The sequence below is a fragment of the Manis javanica genome, chromosome 9 (genome assembly GCF_040802235.1).
Source record: "Manis javanica isolate MJ-LG chromosome 9, MJ_LKY, whole genome shotgun sequence".
NCBI lineage: Eukaryota > Metazoa > Chordata > Mammalia > Pholidota > Manidae > Manis > Manis javanica.
Genome location: NC_133164.1, coordinates 124575597 through 124596891, shown reverse-complemented (window position 1 = coordinate 124596891; position 21295 = coordinate 124575597). Strand labels below are relative to the sequence as shown.

Genomic DNA, 21295 nt, shown 5'->3' with positions numbered 1-21295 from the left:
CCAACTGACCTCGTCGGGGCTGGAGGCCTGGTAGGCACGGTTCTCATCGCTGAGATCTCGGTCCACCTCTGCACACTCGGCCTCCCCGGCCACACTGGCTTGAGACTCATACACCGGCGTCACGTTGTGGCACAGTGCAATGGCCTTCACTGCTTCGTGTACTCGACTGCTAACACTTCTCCTAAGTTTGGGAGCCGAAGACTGGGCTGTCCTTGGTGGTGTGGAACTGGTATTGCTTCCACTGGCTTGAGACTGCACCTGGAACATACAGAGTGTAGCAAAGCTGGAGATAAAGCTGATACTGCAATTAATACAGGCTGTTTTTATAAGCTAATTAGCCATCAGTAAGAAAAGTGCCTTGACTTGGTGACCTAATTTGATTCTGACTGTCTTACCTATTGGCATGATAAGCTGCTTTTACTCTAGTGCTGCAAAGTGCTTTGATATTTCCCAGTTGTCAAGTACAGCAAAGTATTTGACATAATACCTAAAATATGACAATTTCCTTTTACTAGATCCAGTTTAACCACGGCATTAACTTGCCAAGTCTTTAATAATTCCTGTTTATTCATTACTTCTAGAAGCAGAGTAAGCTAAAGAACAAAACAGAATGGCATATTCACAACTGCTTTCATTTTTCTTTAAAAAATGCTGTATAAAATGGTATAAAGTTAAAAGCAGGAGAAATGTTCATCAATCTTCCCTTACTACCATAAATTAATCTACCTTGCAACAGTCTCTGATCAGTGTCTAATTTTGTAGACAATAATCAAATACAATGAACCGTCACATTCTGAGGGAAAACGATGCCGTGTCGAACTCAGCACCGGTCCTCGCACGGTGACCACCAGCTGGCACCGATGTGTGTGCTGGCTCGCGTCACACGCAGCTGCGCTGGGGCACCCGTCTCCACCAGCGAAGCGGGTGACTTCTTGCCCTTCACCTCCTGCTCGGGACTGTCACACCTCTTCGGTTAACTTCAGAGCAGCTCATGACGCTCCTCCTCGGGAGCCAAGTCCCTTGCCGCTGGCTGGGGTGCACAGAGCCACTGAGCCGTGAACACTCTGCCCATCAAATTACAGTGCTGTCTAATGAGGGGTTTAACCTCTCTGCGCAGCGGGCGCTGCCTTCCCGAGGGTGAGCGTTCAGGCCCCACATCTGTGTCCTGCTCTGCTGCCGCTCCGGCGGGAGGGAACTCGGCTGACTTCCTCCTCTGAATTATGTTACGTGTGCTCATGGCCGTATAATTTAATTTCACACAAATTCCATTAAACATCGTGCCCTCTGTCACCAACTGCTTCCAGGGGGGAAATACGATCAGGTCATGAGAGATTTCTGTGACCTTAGTGGGGGCCTGGAAGGCTGCTGTCACCCCAGTAAGACAGCAGAACCTAAGGAACACGATGTCACAAGGGAAGTGCTGCCAACCACCATCCAAGAGAGCTTTTAGTAAAAAAAATTTTGTAAGTCCTCTTAGATGGCATTATTTTAAGTATTAAGTATTTGTTGTTTTTATATAATGACTGATCTTTTCTGCTTCGATTCTTTCTAGTAAAATAACTTATTTGTAGCTATAAGTCATATATATTTATGGATAACCTATCACTACTCAAGGTCACAAAATGCTATGAACTGAAATCAACGACATCCACGCACATATGTAAGTTATGTGCATGGATGTATGCTTATGAGCGACAGACACGACATGCAATACACGTACACACACGAGGTATTTTCATCTGACAGCATCTCAAAAGTAAAGAAGAGTATATGCCAGCCTGGGAAGCATCACTGTGCTGAGGGCAAGGCTGACAGTCTACCCTGAATTCTGTCCGAGTGGAAACCGCGAAGGGCAAGTGGGAGTCCAGCGTGTGCACACCCAGGCTGGGGTGAGTTGCTGGGACAACGTGCGCCAGCCTCTGGTGGGTGTGCCCCACCCACAGGCGCTACGGTAGTGCTGCGGGCGCAGGTGAGGTGTTGCGTCTCTGCAGAACGAGCTGCCCATGAGCCTGATGTGCCTCAGCTCATTATCACACAGGCAACTGCCTTCTGCCCCCCATGAGCACAGAGGTGAGGGCGCACCACGGAGGTAACAGCTCCTCCACACCGTGAGGGCCCTTAGGGGAGTGCCTGGAACAGACCCCACCGGATGCCAGGTTCGCCCACACAGAAGGGGCGCTGTATGTTGCATGACAGGTATGAATAAATCCAAAGGCAAACCGACACCATCTGAAAGCAGGGCTCCGGGAACCACGGAGCCCACAGGAAACACCAGGAAATGGCTCGGGCCGCCCACCCCCCACTGATCGCGGCAGGACCCACGCACACACGGCGGCCCTCACGGGTCTAACGTCCCCAGCCTGGAGTGTTAAGACGGGGGCCAGGCAACAGACCCGCCCACGGGCAGCGCACAGCCCAGAGTGTCTCTGGCAAATGCGGTGAGTGCCGGGGTGCACCCTCATGGGAAGCCAGGAATTCCCACTCTTGCGGCCCCAGAGAGCTCCGGGGGCTCCAGGGAAAAAGATAAGACTTGGGTCATGTGAAAACAAAACAACCACAGAGTCCTTATCTAGCAGAGATGCAGACTGAATATTTAGGCGGGAACGGTGTGGTCCTGAGCCTCCCCTCAGAACCGTCCAGCGGGGGAGAACGGCTGTGGAGCGGCGGTCGGCCAGGCGGGGAGGCCCTGCGGGGAGCGGCAGCTGTGCGAGGGCTCACAGCGCTGGGGCCCGCTCCTGCTCGCTGGCGAGGTGGACACACGGAGCGCGCCTTTATAAAGCACGAGAAAGGCTTACTAACTATGAGGAAAAAACGGGAACTGTTGAATGCATTTGATTAAAGCAGCATTCTACTTCACATTCTTAAAAACACTGTGTTTACTGAACAGCTTTTCAAATAATTCATGAAGAAAATGCAACATAAGTAAAATGACCTAAGGTCATTATGTCCTTTATGATTATATAATATAGAAATGCTTATTTAAAGCATATTGATTTAAATAATGCTTTTAAACCAAAATGCTTTGATTTGAGAAATGACCTGAACAGCCTTTTATTCCTAAATCATAACCGGTGACTGCAGGACACAGGGTGCTCGGTCTACAGGCTGCTTCTCGGCACAGCCTGCAGGAAGCCGCGCGGGGCCCGCGGTGTACCTGGGAAGGGGCGCTGGCAACGTGGCTGCGGATCTCGTCCATCGTGTCTGCCCCGTAGGACACCGTGCCCAGGTGCAGCCGCTTGAACACCATTTCGTTCTGGGTGAGGGTCCCTGTGAAGAAGCAGCGGTAAGATCTGGGTAACTACAGGGAGCCCAGCGGGAGCCCGGCCCGCACAGCCGCGTGCGGGCCCCAGGCGGATGCACCTCCTCCGCCCGCGCACATTGTGACGCGCCTGCCACGCTTTTCGTTTCAGCAGCGAGGACCGGCGAGTGCCTCCCAGAAGGCCAAGTTCCCTCTGTAACAGCTTTTAACAATGTGAAGGGTTCTATTTACATGAAGAACGTCCGGTCTCTGCCCTTCAGTTCAGATCTGTGATTTGGTACAGATGCAATTTTTGCCCGTTCTGAAAAAGGCAGGCATAAAACTGCAGAACTGAGCCCGTCTCTGCACGTGCGCTTTGGAAACTGCCTGGGAAAGACATCAACCAGCCCAAAGCAATAGTTTTCAAAAAAACCGCGATTTCCAACCAGTATTTCTGATTGAGCAGAAACACATGCACCCGTGAGCATCACCGGGAACAGAAAGGTGGGCGTCTCTTCAGCCGAGTTCTCGGCGAGCCACCAAACGCCCTCCTGTCCCGCTGCCCCCCAGCGGACGAGGGGGCGGGGAGCGCGGCCCAGGAGGTCGAGGCTACTCCCCGGGGCTGCTGGCCAGGGACGGAGCTCCAGCAAGCACCTCACTCTCGGTGCAGAAGGAAGTGGTTTACAAGAGGGCATCACAGGATGGTTTTAGGGGGTGTCACAGTTTCGGCTTCCTATGGAAAATATACACAGCCAACCAAATGAGGGGAAGTAACACTATGAGTAGAGATAACAGTATACATTTTTAAAGTTGGTGAACTTTCATTAAAAGTGGCACATAAATCACAATGTTATACACCTTAATGACAATGAAAGGAGTCCCTAACCCCTTGATACATGTATCACTTAGTATAGAAAAATACATATAATACATGCATGTAATATTTGCTTACCCGGGGAAGTTTGATGCCCTGCAAACATGCACCCCACGTGCAGTACGTTGTCTCGCTGGGGTCCCTGCACTTACTTCGGAGCACAGACCCACTGACACCGACGTGGACACGAACAGTCATACAGTCAGTCAATTACAATAAATGTCAGACTATAAAACTCATAAATATTGACTAATTTTTGTTTTTTTCTGGCACACATGAAATTGAAAATAAAATACAAAGTGTTTCATATCTATCTGTGACTCCATACACATTAGCATTAGTGTTCAAAGCAAAACAGCTCATCTGACTCAGAACTCCCACCAGGACACAGGCGATTTTAAAATAAAGGGAAAACCTATACTTTACAATTGCTATTCTAGTGACTGTTTTGATAAGCCCTCCCACAAGGGCATAATATATCGGTTCTGTGAATCCCGAAGAGCAGACTATCAGAAGATGATCGATCAGTTTTATGAATTTTACCTTTTACAAAATTCAACGTAGCCCTGCCAATGCGTTGAGTGAATGGCTTGGAAGTTCCTTGAAAGTGACCGAGAATCACAACGATCGAAATAACATGAGAGGCAGTTTATACAACTGCTGCTTCTTGTGACACCCTCTTCATTAAATAATGGAGAAATAACTTAGAACACTAGTTCACAGTAAATGATGGAGTCAGCAGACATTCAGTCTTCAAGTGAAATGAGGTCCCACGGATGCCCCGTATCACATCTGAGATGGGAGCAACAGGCCTATTATCACCTACAGCCAAAGGATAGTGAAATTTGCATAAATCCCATTGGAATAAGCACAAAGTTCAGCTGTCACATGGGCTCAAATGGGCAGTTCTCTGAAAAATTACTTAACAATTACATTATTTAAATTAAAAATGCTTGTTATCAGATTGATATAAAGGGGCTCCTTTAGACTTGTTCTCTCTGATGTGTGCTGGATGTGAAGCACTGTATTCACGGTGGGCCATCGCGATCAGCGTAAGATGGGCACTACTCCTTCCAGCCTAGCTGCTCTGTACTGACCATCTTGCAGAGAGCTGAGGTGAAGAATACTACACAGGCATCTGTGTGCCTCTGGCCGGGGGGCCGGGCTGCGGGGCAGGCCTGGATGCACTGGGACTCGGGGGCCAAGCCACCACCATGGGGCCACCACAGGCCTGACGTCGAATCCCACCACTCCACTCCCCCTCTTCATGGTCTGCGTGCAATCAGCTGCCCGCCTTCCCACCTCCACCCAGAAGATGGGCGAGCTCTGTCCCCCACAGGCGCCTGGGGCCTCGCTGGTCAGCTTCCCCAGCAGTCCAGCCTAGAGCCCGGCTGCTCGCTGGCACTTCCCCCTAGTGTGGAGACGCCCCCGTCCCCTCCTTCGCTGATACACCACAGGCCCTCCACACGTCTCAGAGTGACACAGCGCCCCCTGTTGCGCATCCCTGGCAGGCTGGAACCCCTGCATTCATCTGGCAAAAACCTGAAAAGGTTTGGTGGTTGGTGGGCCGGCGCCAAGCCCTGCCTGTCGCCTGTGGGCCGTGGAGCCCAAGGTGCTGCCCGCTCTCAAGCCTCAGAGCTCAGCAGCAGCAGAGAGCCACCACCTGTCCTGTGTGGAGGTGGCCAAGGACGAGGAGAGCCCGTGAGACACGCCAGGCCCGCCGGCAGCAAGGGCCCTTCCCTTAGAGCCATGGTGCTGCAGGGAGAGGGACGGGTACCCAATAGTCCTGCTACCGGGAGGCACTCAGTGCTCCAGACACCCAGGGGAGCGGCCGACATGGCCTGGGCAAGGCTGGACGGCTGCCTGGAGGCGGCAGGGGGCCTGGGGCAGCTGGGACGGAGGAGGTGGGTGACTGGGCATGGCAGGGGACACGGGAAGCAGGTGTCTGGGGCCTGAGGAACAGTCAGTGAGGGGAGGGTGGGGGAGCTGAGTGTGTCCAGTTGCCAAGGGGACCCCATGCCATGCTTTTGGGCTCCAATTTCATTCTGGGGACTCCCGTGTGGGTGGTGAGGACTGGTCACCAAGCTGGCAGTGGGGGTCAAAGGACAGGAAAGACCAGGCACAGGGTCTAGGTGAGACAGAAGAGGAGACAAATCCTTGCTGAACTACCCATAAGCCCAGACCAGAGAGGGCCCAGCCCTACTCAGGAGGCCGGTGTGCGAGGCAACGAGACAAGGAGGCGGGCAGAAGAGGATGGCCTGGCTGCTGGGCCTGGCGGCCGGTGGCGTCCTTGGCCCTCACGGAGCCGCGTTTCGGTCAGAGGCCTGCTGCCCAATGCGCCTTGTAAAGCTCACGCCCCAGCGTTGCAGGCAGGCCTTGCTGGTCCTCTCATGCCTTCAAGCCCCAGGCTGGCCTCTCGGGCACGGGGCCCGACCCAGCGACACAGTGACAGTGAGGCCACGAGCGCGCTGTCGCCGTGCGGAAACCTCCCCACTGTCTGCTCAGACGGGCGGGCGGGCACGACCCGAGTTACACGAGCAAACATAGCAGAGAAACTAAAGCAGCGGCTTGTGGTCAGGCTGCCGGCGCAACAGTGGGGTGGGGATGCGGGTCCCTTGGCTACGTGTTCTGTGCGTCTCCCACCATGTCCGGCTGCCTCGGTCCGACTCTTGGTAATGGACCAATAACCCAGTTCATGTGCTGTGTTCTTACTCATTGAGGAAGCTGAAAGCCTGATCAAAGAAAGGTCACAAGGCTTATCAGGAAAAAGAGATCAAATTATTATTATTATTACCGATCAAAATGTTATCAAACAATTAACAAAGATCAGCTATTTCTAGAAAGCTGTCTGGGCCACGTTTGACAGAACCATCACACCATCTCAGCCGTTCACACTGAAGCGCGCGGGGGCTTCGGGAGGCGGCTCTGCGGTGTGGACGGGGGCAGCCCGTGCACCCGAAGCCTGGCCGAGGCAGTGCCAGGATGAGCGCCGTCGTCCATGCCAAGCGGACGCTCCTGTGCAAGCTGTCATTCTTGCTACATGCCCCACGCAGCCCTGGAGTGGGCCGGCCACGTGAGCCCAGCCTGGCGCCTGCACCTGGACGTCCGGCTCCAGGAATCTGCACGCTCACCACGAATACTGCACAGCTATCTGCACGAGTGTTATCCTCCTCAAGCCACACAAAAGCACTGGGGAGACAAGCCCGTGCGGCCAGGGCTCAGAGCTGAGTGCCACGGAGCAGGGCCCTTCGCTTCAGCTGGAACCGGGCAGACACCACATTCGCACTCGGGGTGCGAGGAATGCTAGACGACCGTTATGTAATGTAGTCTCCACTTTAGAAAAAAACTACCGGGGTTTTCAGTAACATGATGGCAAAAAGGAAGATAAGTGTGCTTTTACATAAAACACTACATTCCAGTTAAAAAGAAAATACGTTATAGTGAAAAGAAATGAGACTATCCTCCTTGCCAGTCAGTCCTCTTACCAAAGATCTTTTCCTAGTTGCCAGTCTGAGGATAAGGTGTTTTCATTTTTATTTTGAAATAATTAGATTCACAGAAAGCTCGTAGGCACACAGATGTCCCCGGGCCCATCAGCAGCTCCCGCTGGCTGCACCCCACACCACCGGCGATACCGGCCCAGGACCGTGACGCTGCGCGTGGTTCTGCATCCCTGCATCATGCGCAGAAGCGGAAGCCCCACTGCAGCCCCGCTCAGAACCAACCACCTCCACAAAGACCCCTCGGCTGCGCTGCCTCCGGCAGTGGGGGTCCGGGGCTCCGTCTGCGTAATGCCATCGTTCCTAGGGTGGTCCACCGACTGCCTGGCAGAGCAAAGTCCGGGCCGTGCTGGCTGGGGCGCTGGGCTGCCTCTGATGGCTGGAAGGGAGGAGGTCTGGAGCCCTGCCCAGCCTTCGGGGCTGCAGCCACAGGCTTGCCCCTGAGCTCTGGGGAGACGGGTCGGATGTACGCATGGTGTGTGGTCAAGACGAGCATGTGGTGGTGTGCTACTCACTACCGAGATCACGGAGGGCTGGCTGATGCCCGCTCCTGCCGCACGACCACGTAGACGGTTTTGCTGCGCTGTCTGGATGGAAGGGAGCGCACACGCTCTGTCTCGCCAGGCTGCTCCCTGGCTCAGTCCGTGCCCGTGGCGGTTCCAGGTTGCTGGCTCCTCTAGTCCCGGTCTTGCAATACGTGAAGCAGAGGACACGCAGGGAATTGGCCACTGTCCCCCCAAGGCCCGGCCTCTGGCCAGTCTGTGTTCTCCCCCCACATCTTGCGCACGTTCCACATACAAAGCCACACTGTGTGCACTTCGTGGGAGGCACAGCCCTTGCTTGCATCTTGACAACTGGGAATGCTCGTTCGCCCTCCCGACACAGAGCGCTGTCATGGCGAAGCTGGGAGCATTGCACAAAAAGGCAGAAGACACTGGGTGTATTTAATTCTCTCCTGTCTTGGAAAGTAATCAGTTTACTTGAAAAAACCTTTCTTTCCTCTCCTGACTGACTTTGCAAACTGGAGTTACTTGTGAGTTTAACACAGATTTAGGACCCTGCAAATATTTGTAAATGCAACATGACAATGTTTAAAGAAAACCCACATGTATTCACATTAGCTGATTTTTGGAACACTGATGTTTATTTCCAACTTCAACTTATTATTGAGTCATTAATAGCTGGCAGTAATGAACCTGCTGTCAGAAACACCCACACTAGCACTTCAGTAGGAGTGAAGCTGCACTGATGACACAAAACATCCAAAAGAAAACACGGGGCAAGGGTGGGAGGCGTGGCTGGTATGGGACCCGCCGGGTGAAGGCCGTCCTTCAAACACCTGCTTAGTTCTGCCCCCAGACATTACATTCCAGTACCTGTGCTTCAGTGGGCCAGAGAGGGCCAAGAAAACCCTCAGCATCAAGGGGACATCAAGGGGACATCACCCAGGACCAGCTCCCTCCATGGGACCCCTAGCCTGCCCCCCAGCACAGGTGACACCAGTGGGACCCGCCCCGCCCTTCACCAGCGGGCTCTCTCCAGAAGAGCTCTCACAGCGACCACCCAGCCAGGGTGTCACACCAAGCCTGACGGCGCCTTCTCACTGCCGGGAGGCCTGTGGGCCCAGGTCTGGCGTCCGTGGCCCCTTCCTCCAGCTCCCCGCTCCTTCTCCTCCTTGGGCGTGACCTCGTTAAGAAACTGACTGAGTCGGTCTTGGCTCCCACGGCCCGTGCTCTGCTGCCCAGACCCCGCCGACCTGCTCCCCTCGAACCTCCATGCTCTGGACTTGCTGGAAACTGCGCTGGCCGCCGTGCAGGGCACAGCCCCTCCACCATGAGGCTGGACACCTGGCAGCCTCTTCCCACAGCCAGCAGGCTAGCCCTCGATTCCTGCACCCACAAATCCATCCTGGGTTCAGAGAAGTACAGGTGTTAATCACATGACAGAGCACATGGCATCGGAGCATTGTTTTCCTGAGATTATCGAGGACGAAACGTCCGGTATTCCCAAACACAGTGTATCAGTATGGGCAAGAAAATTTTTTCCAAATCAAAGACACCCTGTCAGCATCACTCCATTCAGGCAGTGCCGAGACAGTAAAGGTGGTGTTGCCGAGCTACCACATCTTCATACATCACTCTAGCCACCTGTCCTCAACCTGCCTGGTGACAGCGTGTCAGGCTCAAGAGATTCCCAACTTCAGCTCTGCTGTTACGCTTTCTTCTTACCACTGTTTGGAGAAACCTCTAGAGTGACTCCACATGTGCATGAAGACCCACCGAGAATATGGGAGGCCAGACAGTCACCACAGATGAACACAAGCAGATGAATATACCGTTGCACATATACATTTGGTTTAAAATAATTGGAAAGATATCTGGAGCCCAGGTTTGAACTGTTTCTTTCTCCTTTTAGGTTTTGTTTATAAAGCTTAGTACTTAGGTAGATACCTGGAAGTTCTTTATTTGGTTGCTTAACTGAGCGGGGGAGAATGAAATAGAAAACAAATTTAGAATACTTTAAGTTTAAAAAGATGATCATTTTATATCTTACATTCAGATCTACAATCCATTTTAAGCTAATTTTTGTGTATGGTGTGAGGCAGGGGTCCAACTTCATTCTTTTGCATGTGGACACCCAGTGTTCCCGGCACCAATTTGTTGAAAAGATGATCCATTCCCCCTTGAAAGGTCTTGGCACCCTTGCTGAAAACGAACTGGCCCTAAGTGTCAAGACCCACGTCGGCCCAGGTCTGTCTGAGACAGCGCCTCGCTGTCTCAAGCGCTGTGGCTTTGACTTGAGTCCAGAAATGGGGAAGTGTTGAGTTCTCCAATTCTGTTCTTTTGTTCCAAGACTGTTTCAGCTACTTTGGGTCCCTGACATTTCCTTATGAATTTCAGGGTCAGACTGTCAATTTCTTGAAAGGCAGCAGCTGGGATTTTGATATGGATTGTGCAGAATCTACAGATCAATTTGGGGAGCACCGCTGCTGCCTTGGCACCGTGCAGTACTGACTTTATTTTCTGATTCCATTGTAAATGGAATTGTTTTCTTAATTCTATTTTTTGAGAGTTCACTGCTAGTATATAAACATATAATTTGTTTTATAAGATCTTGTATCTTAAGCCTTAAACTCATTTGTTGGTTCTAATAGATTTTAGAGGATTTCTTAGGATCTTCTATATAGTGACCATGCTACTCATAGTTTTACCCTCCTTTACATCAGCAACAAAATTAGTATTAATATATTAAACAGAAGTAAACTAATATAAAATAATATAAAAATGTATTAATATATTAAACAGAATATTACTCAGCAACAAAAGGAAAGTACCTGGTAATGCTGCACGCAGATGAACCCTGAAAATGTGAAACTGAGTGGAAGAAACCAGTCAAAAAAGGCAGCATACTACATGGCTCCATTTCTGTGAAGTCCAGATGTACCGAGACCAAGGGGAGGCGGGTGACCCGGGGTCTGTGGCTTTGCGGAGGGTGCAGATGTTCTGCACTTAGACCGGTGAGAACCATGCGACAGGTGTGCCGGACGCCGGGTGGGGTGTGTCTTGACAGTTTGTCATGTCAAACACTCTGTGATGGCAGCTGCTCCATCTTCTAAAATTTCAATGTCACTAATAAATCATCTTTTAAGCAGTTTAAACTGATCTGTTTTGTCACTTGAATAAAAATATTTGTATCTTGTTGGATTAAAGAAACTAGAATATTTATGTAGACATCCCTTTGTGTAAGTGGCACATATCATGTCTTAACATATTAAGATGAATCCTGATATGCTTTTTAGAATTTCCGTGGCGTTTTCATAGCTGGCTCCGAAATGCTATGACTCCGGAGGGTCAGCACTCGCTCCGGGCTTCCTACCCCCTCCTGCACAGCAGATGAGTAGGGGGTTAAATCAGTCATTAAGAGTCAGTAGGACATGTCAAATCTTATTCTAAATTATTTCATGATTTCGACCAGCTGACAGTTTCTGCAGTTTTTGTCATCTTGCTACAACAGAAGTCAGTACGCCCCAAATTTGAAACTTCACAAGAGGAGGGACTAACTCAGGCAGAGATCAGGTCGGCCCCCACGCCACGGAGCTCAAAGGCGACTGGTCATGACAGTAGGTCCATGAGCAGGAAATTGTCTTCTGATAAAAGGGCTGCTTGTGACTCCTGGGGGGAAAAAAGCTATAACTCTTTAAAAAAAAAAACAGTTTTTTGGACTACAATGAGCAGATCATGTAAAGAGGAAATCAACCTGCAGGCATCATCCTGAGGGCGCGACAGGTGACAGATGTGACTCACAAGCGCGCAGAGGACGCATCGTCGGGGAAGCAGATGCGAGCTGGCCGGTCGAGTACTCCCGGATTGCAATCTGGCCTCGTACAAGCTCACACGGCCACAGCAGAGTGCGAGTGACCGTGACAGAGCAGCTCAGGTCTGACGATGGCTCAAGGACAGCTTGCCTACCGCATGCGATTTCCTGTGAAGATTCCTGTCAAAGTATGACCACATGGGATCTACAGCTCTATTAAAACACAGAATCACTCGGACCTTAAAACAAAGGAGTAAAAACAAAACTTCCCTAAGTGGGAAGACTGATACACCAACTTTTAAACACATTTGACATTATCTGATGTGGAGTTACATATTACATTTGCTGGAAATGAGGCTCTTCTCAAATTCTGATTCCCAGCACCGTACACATCTGTTCAATGACTGCATGTGCTGAGTATCTCGATTGACCCCAAACACCCCCAAAATGTTAATTACAGCGCTCACACCCAAGCGCGCACATTAGCTCATGGTATAATCGAAGGCCCCAGTGGTCACCCTCTGGTTTAAGAACATTAATAAACACTCCCAATCTCACCTGGGAGAGCCAGGCGCCACACTGCCCAGCGCACACACCCTGACGTCCTTGCGAACCGTATTTCCCCAACACGGAGGATGCAGTCCCATGAAAGTCACATGTGCCGGTCTAAACAACGTGGCATTTTGGGTAATGGATGTATAATTAAAACATAAGTCCCGAAAAACCTGTTGTTTTAGTGGTTGTTTTCAGTAATGGCTTTGTTCTACATGAAGATAAAAACTCCCTGACAAAGGAATTAATGTATTGCTTTAATAGGCTGCACCCTGAGTTAAGTTTTAAAATTTATGAGTTCTCTGCAGCATTGTTCTTTAAACAATGGCACTGTCAGACGCCACCAGTGAGAAGACGAACGTGCTCCCAGCAGATTAAGTACAAATGATCTGTCCTGCGGTTCCAGCATCCTCTGCTCGTTCATCAGGGGCGTCTAGCATTTCTGGTCAGTGTCAATATGCTCTGCATCCTGGCAGTTAACAGATGTCTACTCTTGTCGAATGAATTACTTTATGTTTCACGCACTGGTGGCCGCAGATGTGTCACTATAGCAACATCATTAATTTCAGATCTCACCGGAAACGTACACTCCAATCAAACCTAATTATACCACACGGCTTTCTTGTCCACAAGAAGGAAACTATCATGCAATTATCGGAAAACTTTGTTTCTATTCTGCGGTGCCAAACGAGAGCAGCCTAGAGACAGGCATCTGTCAGCGAGCACAGGCCCGACCCAACCCTCAGCCAGGACCACCTCACTGCTGCGTCAGACAACTGCTCACGCTCAGTCATTTTGGCTGGAACGCGGCCCCCGAAAGACATCTGCAAACCACCCTACGACCCCACCCCGGACACTGGGAACGTGGGAGATCTCCATGCCCTCTCCAAACATACCCCCGTGATGCTGGTGGCCGCCACGGAGAAGACTAGAACCTGACCAACTTCTGGCTCTCCTGAGGGGAGAAGCAAGGGCTGAAAGTACTTGCAGGACTAATGTAAGGAAGAAAAACAGCACAATTACTTACACTGCTGGAATGAAAATGACATCAGCAAGTATCCGACAAGCATTGTTCCACCAGGACAACGAACCAAAGTGGGCAGGCGAAGTGTCTGGGGCTTGGCCATGACGTGCAGCCCTGCATGTGCCCGGCCGCCCCTCTGCGCAGCCCCCACCGCCTTTCTGGATGACGACACAGGGCTCTGCTCGGAGCCTAGGCTATCTGTCCAAGACCACATGTCAAGCGGTGACGCTGCAAACAGCCTCTGTCTGACTGTGCGAGAAGCCTGGTCTACAGTCCAAGCGAGGGTGGGACCGAATCCTGCCACCCGCCCGCAGTGACGAGACACCAGCAGCGAGCCCTTGGTCTCCATCACCCACAGTCTGGTCAGCGTGGCCTTTACGGATGGCCTCCAGGAGGAAGAGGCCCAGGCCCCTCTGGCTGGGCAGCATCCGACACCTTCGGCTTTGACAAGGGGTACAGCGGGAGTGACGGGGCCGGACACCGAGACGGGGTCTCGGGCGAAGATCTGCTGGGAGGCGTCCAAATGCAGGGGCTGCCCGTGCTCCTGCCTGCGCCCGGCAAAAAACAGCCGACGGAGTGTCCCCATTCACCCCGTAAAGTCAACTGTGTCAGATTTTAAAGTGGGAAAAATGACCTCTTGGCTGCAGGAGGACAGCCTGTTCATGCAAAGGGTGGCACCTGTCCACTGGTCAGGTCTTCTGTGAGGCCTTTCAAGGCTGTAACTTGCCTCCACACAGGTCTTACATATTTTTTGTTCGAATTTATTTTTAATTACTTTTGACTTTTTGTTGCTATTCTAACTGAAATTTTTTATTTTTAGAAGTGTTCCAATTGTTCCTGGTATATGGAAATGCAGTTTAGACACAAATACAGACTCAACATCAAAATTAAACTCTTTTATAATTCTAAAAATCTTCCTGATGGCTCCTCCATGTCTCTTTGCAGACAGCATTTGTTCTCCTTGAGCACAGCCCGTCTGTGCACACCGGTGCCCAGAGCCCACCCGGGGCGGGTCACCGTCTGGCACACGCACCCATTAAGAGCAGCCTGATCAGGGCGACAAGCCGGGTGGGCTTCTGCTGGTGATGGGCAGCCTGGCGACGTGCGTGCTGCCTGGGCACTTGCTGGCTGTGACTCTGGCATTGCCCAGGACTCGCCAGTACAGGGACGCTCTCACCCGCCTGCAGGACCTTTCTGGGTTTGGGTTTCCTTTGTGTTCTGCCTTTAAACTACTTTCAGTTGTTTTCCAGAAATAACTAAATTTCCGGACCCTTAAACACCACCTTCTCTTGCTTTCAAGCGTTGCTACAGATTCATCCTCTAAGCATTTCCCCACCGGCTCATGAGGCTGGGAAAGAGGCATCTGAAGGCATTTTCCCAGCCTACCTTCTAAACCTGAGCCCCTCACATTATTACTTCTGTTATTTTCATTTTTGAGCATCACCCTGCAGTCAATTCTGGAACATCCCACAACACAAACCCTATGAAAACCGAGCAGGTCAACAGCCGGACGCAGATTGAACTGCGGCAACGTGGACGCTCAGGACGAAGGCTGCCGACATCTGCGGGGCGCCACGTGCCCAGGCCTGGTGCCACAGCGTGTCTCCCCTCACTACGCGTCCTGCTCTTCCCGTAATGTCGCCATAGTCCTCACCCGGCCCCTTACGTGTTTCCTGTGTACCCGAGCCACTGTGAACGGGCCTCGGTTCTTCGGTCTGTTCTACACACACGGGAACAATACTGTCACTCTGACCTGTGACCTGTCACCACTGGTTCTTATTTTTGCAGGTCGTCTCCATGGGTGTTACAGCCACAAACATTTTTATATTCTTTTGGTTGCATATCTTACTTCTACTTGTCTTCCTGCAACGGCTACTGCTGGCATATTTCTCTTTCTTCTTCCAGACTATAATGAAGATTTTTCTAATCTTTTAATAAGAATAGCGCTGAATTTTATTTGAGACATATTTTCTTTATTATGTTATATAAATCTTCTTTCATTTCTAGTTCATTAAGAATGATTAGATATTTAAATCATGAATCAATAACTCATGAGGGTTTTAACCTTTAGATATGGCTTTTATTACAGTACTAGATTCAAGTTGTAATTTATTCAGTGTGTTATGGAGTGACAAGAATTCTTTAATGAAAAAATGGAAAAAGGTCAAACAGAATTTTGGGCATGAAATCTTAATGGGGTAAGTAGTTTATGGTAGACTCTTTAGGAGAATGTTGATGTTATTGTTAAATACTGAATTCACCTATCTTATTAACTATTATTTTCTTTCAGTTGCTCACAAGTATCATTCTATAATAAACAAGCAATTTTTGCTCTTAAGAAGCCATGAGAGGTGTAATAAAGACAGTTAAATAAAACAACAACTGTCAGGATGCAGAAAATTAAAGATATAGAAGTATGTCATTTAAATCTCCAAGAGTTTGACATTTTGCTAGTAACTCTGGAAGTACTTGCACATCAGAAGGTGCAAGGCAGAGCGTGGGAAACTCTACATACGAACTCAGCAGTGTCACACGCACGCCCCAGGACCACACGTGGGCACGTGCACAGAGCTCACTTCTCCTCGACGCTCTCTACCGCATTCAAAGGCAGACACAGACCAGGAGCCGTACCTGTTTTGTCAGTCAGCAAATACACCAGGCGCCCCAGCTCCTCCGGGATGGTGCTGGTCCGGACGACCGTGCCGGGGATGCTGTCATCCTTCATGATCATCCACCCATACGCGGCTTTGCCCATATCCAAGTTCACACGCAAACTGCCAAATGAAACCCACCGCAGCTGTTAGTGGGACCCAAACCCATACGACCCTTCCACGTTCACGTTTCCCGTATGGGCTTAATTACATGTATGAGTTATCTTTAACTTTATATGAAATAGACAATACTGGGTTTTAGACTTTATAATAAACAAATTCATTGACATTTAGGTCAATAAATGCTTTTACACCCAGCATGTGTTGGCAGGTGACAGGGAAATAGGTGGCAGCATCCTCTTGTCCTCAGGCCTGGTTTGTGGTATTGGACAGAAGAGAAAAAGGCGGGTGACTGTAAGCCCTCCCCTTCAGGCACAAAGGGCCGCAGAGGTCAACAGAGAGCGCGTGTATGTTTAAGAGGATCAGGTGGTGTCTTACTGGGAACACCTGAAATGGGTTTCGGTGTTCATCCGCTCACTTCACAAGAACACACAGGCTGCCTTCCCAGGATGGGGCGCTGCAAGGGGCAGTCCTGCAAGGATGGCCAGCAAAGGACCGCTCAGAGCAGCGGCTCCTAAGCCAGGGACGCACGATGGGAGAGGGCAGGAGGTGGAATCAGAGGCGGCAGGGCTAGAACAGCAGGGCAGTGCCTGGATCTCACAGTCCCAGCAACAGAGGCCCCCGAGGAGGCTTGGCCAGAGCCCGGGTTACTCTGACAGTGGGACTTCTTTCGGCTGACCTGCACCCAGCTAGCTCACTGGCTTGACAGATGCACTGTGCCCTGCTCAGCCTGGTGCTCAGGCCCCAGCGCCCGGGGCACCTGTGGCTGGAAACTGCCAACCTTCCACCGAGCAGGAGCCAGGCGTGTTCACTCTCAGACCTGCTTGTGCCGAGTTACACACTCGTGTTATGTAATTCGATGAAATGTGATTACTAATCAAATCAAGAGAACTGTTTTTCCATTTAAGTGAAATGGAATGCTTTTGAAGGACTGCATATGATGAATTGTTTTAAAAACCATTTTTTAATGAGATGTGGGTGAGACAAAAGAATGGAAGAAATTTCAAATGGTTACAGATTCTCATACACATTTTTCTTACCATCTTAAGGAAACCCAAAGCGGAGATTACAAACGATGCACTACTAACAGGTCTTTTTATGGGAAAACCAGCATAGATTCTGAGAATATACACAGAAGGGCCACAGTTGTCTGTCGGGATACATTCCTATGAACTAAGTTGAAATAAAACGTACAATTCCTAAAAATTCATTTTTCTTGCTGGCGGTCTCTACGCAGCCCAGCCATGAAGGATGCGAGGCTCTGTGCCCTGTGGGCTGCCCCCGGGCGAGGCCCCATGGAGGACCCAGCAGAGCCCTCAGCTACGGCTGCTTCTGGTGGTGGTGGGACGTGCCCTTGTGCAGGGAGTCTGCCAGCTTCCGCCCTGGCCCCGTGCCCACGAGGCTGCAGCAGTCCTGCGAGGATAGCTTCTGCCACAACCCCACAAAACCAACTCCAGCCCCGTGGGTCTCCTGCCTGGCTGCGTGCAACCTGTTGTGCATGCCTGCCCTGCCTGGTGCTCCCCACACTCCGTCAACTCTATGTCCACGTGTCTCCTCCGTGGCCCAACTTGTCTAAAACCCTGTGCCTATGGAACTCCATGTGAACAAATCCCAGGTCTGCACCTGCTCACAGCACATCCCGCCCAGGTCCTTGCCTGAGTAAAGCCGCTGTCTCCCAGCCGCCCCTCAGGACACCGTCGTCCCCCAAGAAGGAGAGACATTCTCTGTGGACAACCCGTCAGGGCCAGGGGCGGGCCTCCAGGCTGCTGGCTCCCTGTCTTGATTCCGCACCCACAGCGGCACACCTGCATCAAAGCCCTCACATCTTTAATGACCCTACTGTACACCCTAGTCTTCATAGAGAACTACAGAGTTCTCCTAAATATGAACTTAGAATATTTAGAAGGCTAAAGAAATGCAAAACAAAACAGAAACAAGATGTCATTTTTTTAATACCCAATAGATTGGTGCCCACAAAAAAACTTGAGAACAGTGTCCGCAAGGACGAGGATGTGGGCACGAGAGTTGACTAAGGCTGAAAGTGGGATGCAGAGCCTTACAGCCACTGTACAGAGGAGAGCGGCACATGTGGTAAAACCGAAGCTGCTCCTGGGGTGTGAACCCACCTTCCACCTCCGCCAGGGGCACCCCTTGCACGTGCACATGAGTGCCTGCAGGGCACATGTGTTCCGTGCAGCACGGATCGCACACAGAACGGGATGGTGTGCAAGAGATCTGGCCAATGGAAAACAAGTTTATGTGTAATACAATATAGGTAATGTAATACCGTTTATGAACTTGAAAAATACACAAACACCTCATGATGCTTGTGGGCTGATCATAGGCACCAGGGCCATAAAAACGAGCAGGCAGGTCCCATCCTAAATCCAAGAGTCCCCTTGGGGGACAGGAGGAAACAGCAGAAGGTGTGACCACATGCTGTCATCCTTCATGATCATCCACCCATACGCGGCTTTGCCCATATCCAAGTTCACACGCAAACTGCCAAATGAAACCCACCGCAGCTTCACAGGGAGGAAAGATGCGAGGCACGGACACGTACGTCCCTGACAGGTGCACGGCCTCTGTCATTATGCTCTGGACTTTTTATGTAGTTTTAAAATGTCCTAACTTATAGTTGCCTGTATAGTAAGCAGAGAAAGCTTAGAACCTAAAAAATAAATGGAGGGGGTCACCCTATCTTGGACAATTTTGTCATAATCCTGCCAGAAAGGTGATACTGGCATGGATGGGGTTCTTCCAGGCTGCTCTGAGGGGGATTCACATGAAAATCGTGCCACTGAGGGTGGACCTGCTTGTGCCAGCTGTCTCAGGGCAGCTCTTCTACACAACCAGCTGTGCTGCCATGTCCAAAAGTGTTCAGTTGTGTCTGATTTTTTTTCATACAACATTCATTTCATAGACTTTTCTATCATTCAAAAAGAACATACAAATCTTAAATGCAAAGGCAGTGACATTCGGCCGATGAGAACTAGGACATCAAAGACCGCCCACGGGGAGGTAGGTGCATGTCCAGCTGATGCATCCCAACAGGGTCCAGGATGACAGAGGTGAGGCGCCGCGCCTTGAGTTAAAGCTGAAATAACTCCCAGGGAGATGCTGCACAGAAGAATGTGGGGACCAGTTTCAGGATACAGTAAGAAGGCACTAGATCCATTTTAGAATGTGAAGTCTTTCCCAAATGGTCTTACCTTACAGCTAAAAGAGTGTCTGAGGCGGTAGCTAGGACCCTGAAAAAAGCTGCAGTGTATTTTCCTTAAATATGTCACGCGATCCCATTAGGCCCACACAGCAGGTTAGATTTAAGCCCTGACCTTCGGTGAACCGGCCCCGGGCATGCTCCGCTCCTCAGGGGATGGAGGCACCTGAGATAATTCTCATGTATTCCTCGGCGAATGAGACTTATATTTAGATCCTAACCTGAGCAAAAGAAAATAATTCATTTTAACGAGAAGTTTTATCGAAAGTAATCAAGACCTTTTCCTGTAAATTGTCTTTTAAAGGAAATGGCACAGATGCCATTTTATCTGGTTCTCCCCCCATTTTTCATTCTGTGATGTCTTTAACATCTTCATGACACAGCACGGAGGGTGAGGGCTGGCAGCAGCGCGTGGCGAGGTCGGCGTCAGGCCCGGTGCAGGCCGGACCTCTCTCCTGGGCCTCAGCAGCACGTGACGGGTGGAGAGCGCCCTCCCTGGGACTTACCAGAATCGCCTTAAAATGACTGTATACGCAGCAGGGGCTGATCTTCCCACCTCCTGCCCTGCCCAAACAACGTAATGACAGACTTTCTCTCCGAGAGGACGAAACACTTCCCCACGTCAGCAACTGGCGTGACCTGCAGTCACCCACGGCGGAAACTCCGTGTTACCCTGGTCCCTTTCCTCTAACTCCCTACATCCAAAATAGCACCTCCTGCCAACCCGACCTGCCTTCTCCTACACCTGCCCCCCACACCCTATCAGGGGGCAGCACAGGGGGACACAGTCCCGGTTTGGTGTCTGACTTGCACTGATGCTTAACTTCCAGACTCACTAGTTCCACCAGCTTGGATCAGCGACACACCTGACCGCCCTGAACCAGTCGCAGCACCTGAAAGACAGCGCCCCAGCGAGGCCCTCCGGGGACGGGCAGTACCACATAAAAGCAGGTACTAAGTGCTGTGAGTGGAGCAGATTGTCACTGGTCTGGACGGTCTGAGAAGGTTCCAGGGCAAAGGCCCTGAGCTGAAGTAGAAAGGACGGGCAGGGCCGCATGTCTGCACCCTGCAGGGAAGGCAGGTCATCAGCGGGGCCCCAGGGCTCAACAAAGGCAGAGAGACACCCAAGTGCGCTGGGTCCGTTTGATGTACATCCTCGGCCACATACACAAGTATGTGGACCAGAAAACCCAGTAAGGTATGAAAAATAGTTTAAATTAGTCTGACCAAAATTCCAAATCACGTTATTAAGGTTTTAAATGGGAGTAGGACTGGGAATTTGAAATAGTGTTTTAGGAAAAAATAAGTGGAGCATCGGTGTTCAAGGTGGGATGAGCCTGAGAGCCAGTGGCTGTGGGACCCACGCTGCCCTCAGGGGGGCCACTTCTTGCCTTCTGTGTACACTGATGCCAGCCCATTTTCTCGGGACTCACACAAGCAAATAGCCACCAGAGATCGAAGACTGGAGTGAATAGAGGCAAAGAAATTCAGGGCTTCTTTAACATTCAGAATTATTTCAGGCTTTCGTGAGGGGGGCCCCACAAACACTGCATCCCCTGAAGCTGGGAGGAGCCTGTGTGTATGTGTGTGCACTTGCACAGGGAACACTCGGCGTAGCAGCGCACACATGCACATACGCATTAGCAGGGGGGAAAGTCAAATATTTTGTGTCAATATGAAAAGGATAAATATCCCTATTAAAAGGTAGCACTTCTTTCAGTTTATAAATAAAAATACTAGTTATATGCAACTTAAGAGATACTCCTTAAAATACCTCCAAAAGTCTAAGACTAAGCAATGGC

At 50.6% G+C, this 21295-nt stretch overlaps 1 protein-coding gene across 9 annotated transcripts in view; it reads right to left on the bottom strand.

Annotated features, from left to right (window-relative positions):
* The window catches only part of ATP9B (ATPase phospholipid transporting 9B (putative)), a 212593-nt gene that overhangs the window by 44390 nt on the left and 146908 nt on the right, over nt 1-21295 (bottom strand). For all 9 annotated transcript variants that reach the window (XR_012121287.1, XM_073213253.1, XM_073213259.1 and 6 more), the window contains 3 exons: nt 16134-16276; nt 3155-3267; nt 10-258 (listed from right to left, as the gene is read on the bottom strand). Coding sequence is in view for 8 of the 9 variants with exons in the window: in XM_073213253.1 (XP_073069354.1) it covers nt 10-258; nt 3155-3267; nt 16134-16276 (505 nt within the window). In the remaining variant the exon portion in view is untranslated. The remainder of the gene's footprint in view (nt 1-9; nt 259-3154; nt 3268-16133; nt 16277-21295) is intronic.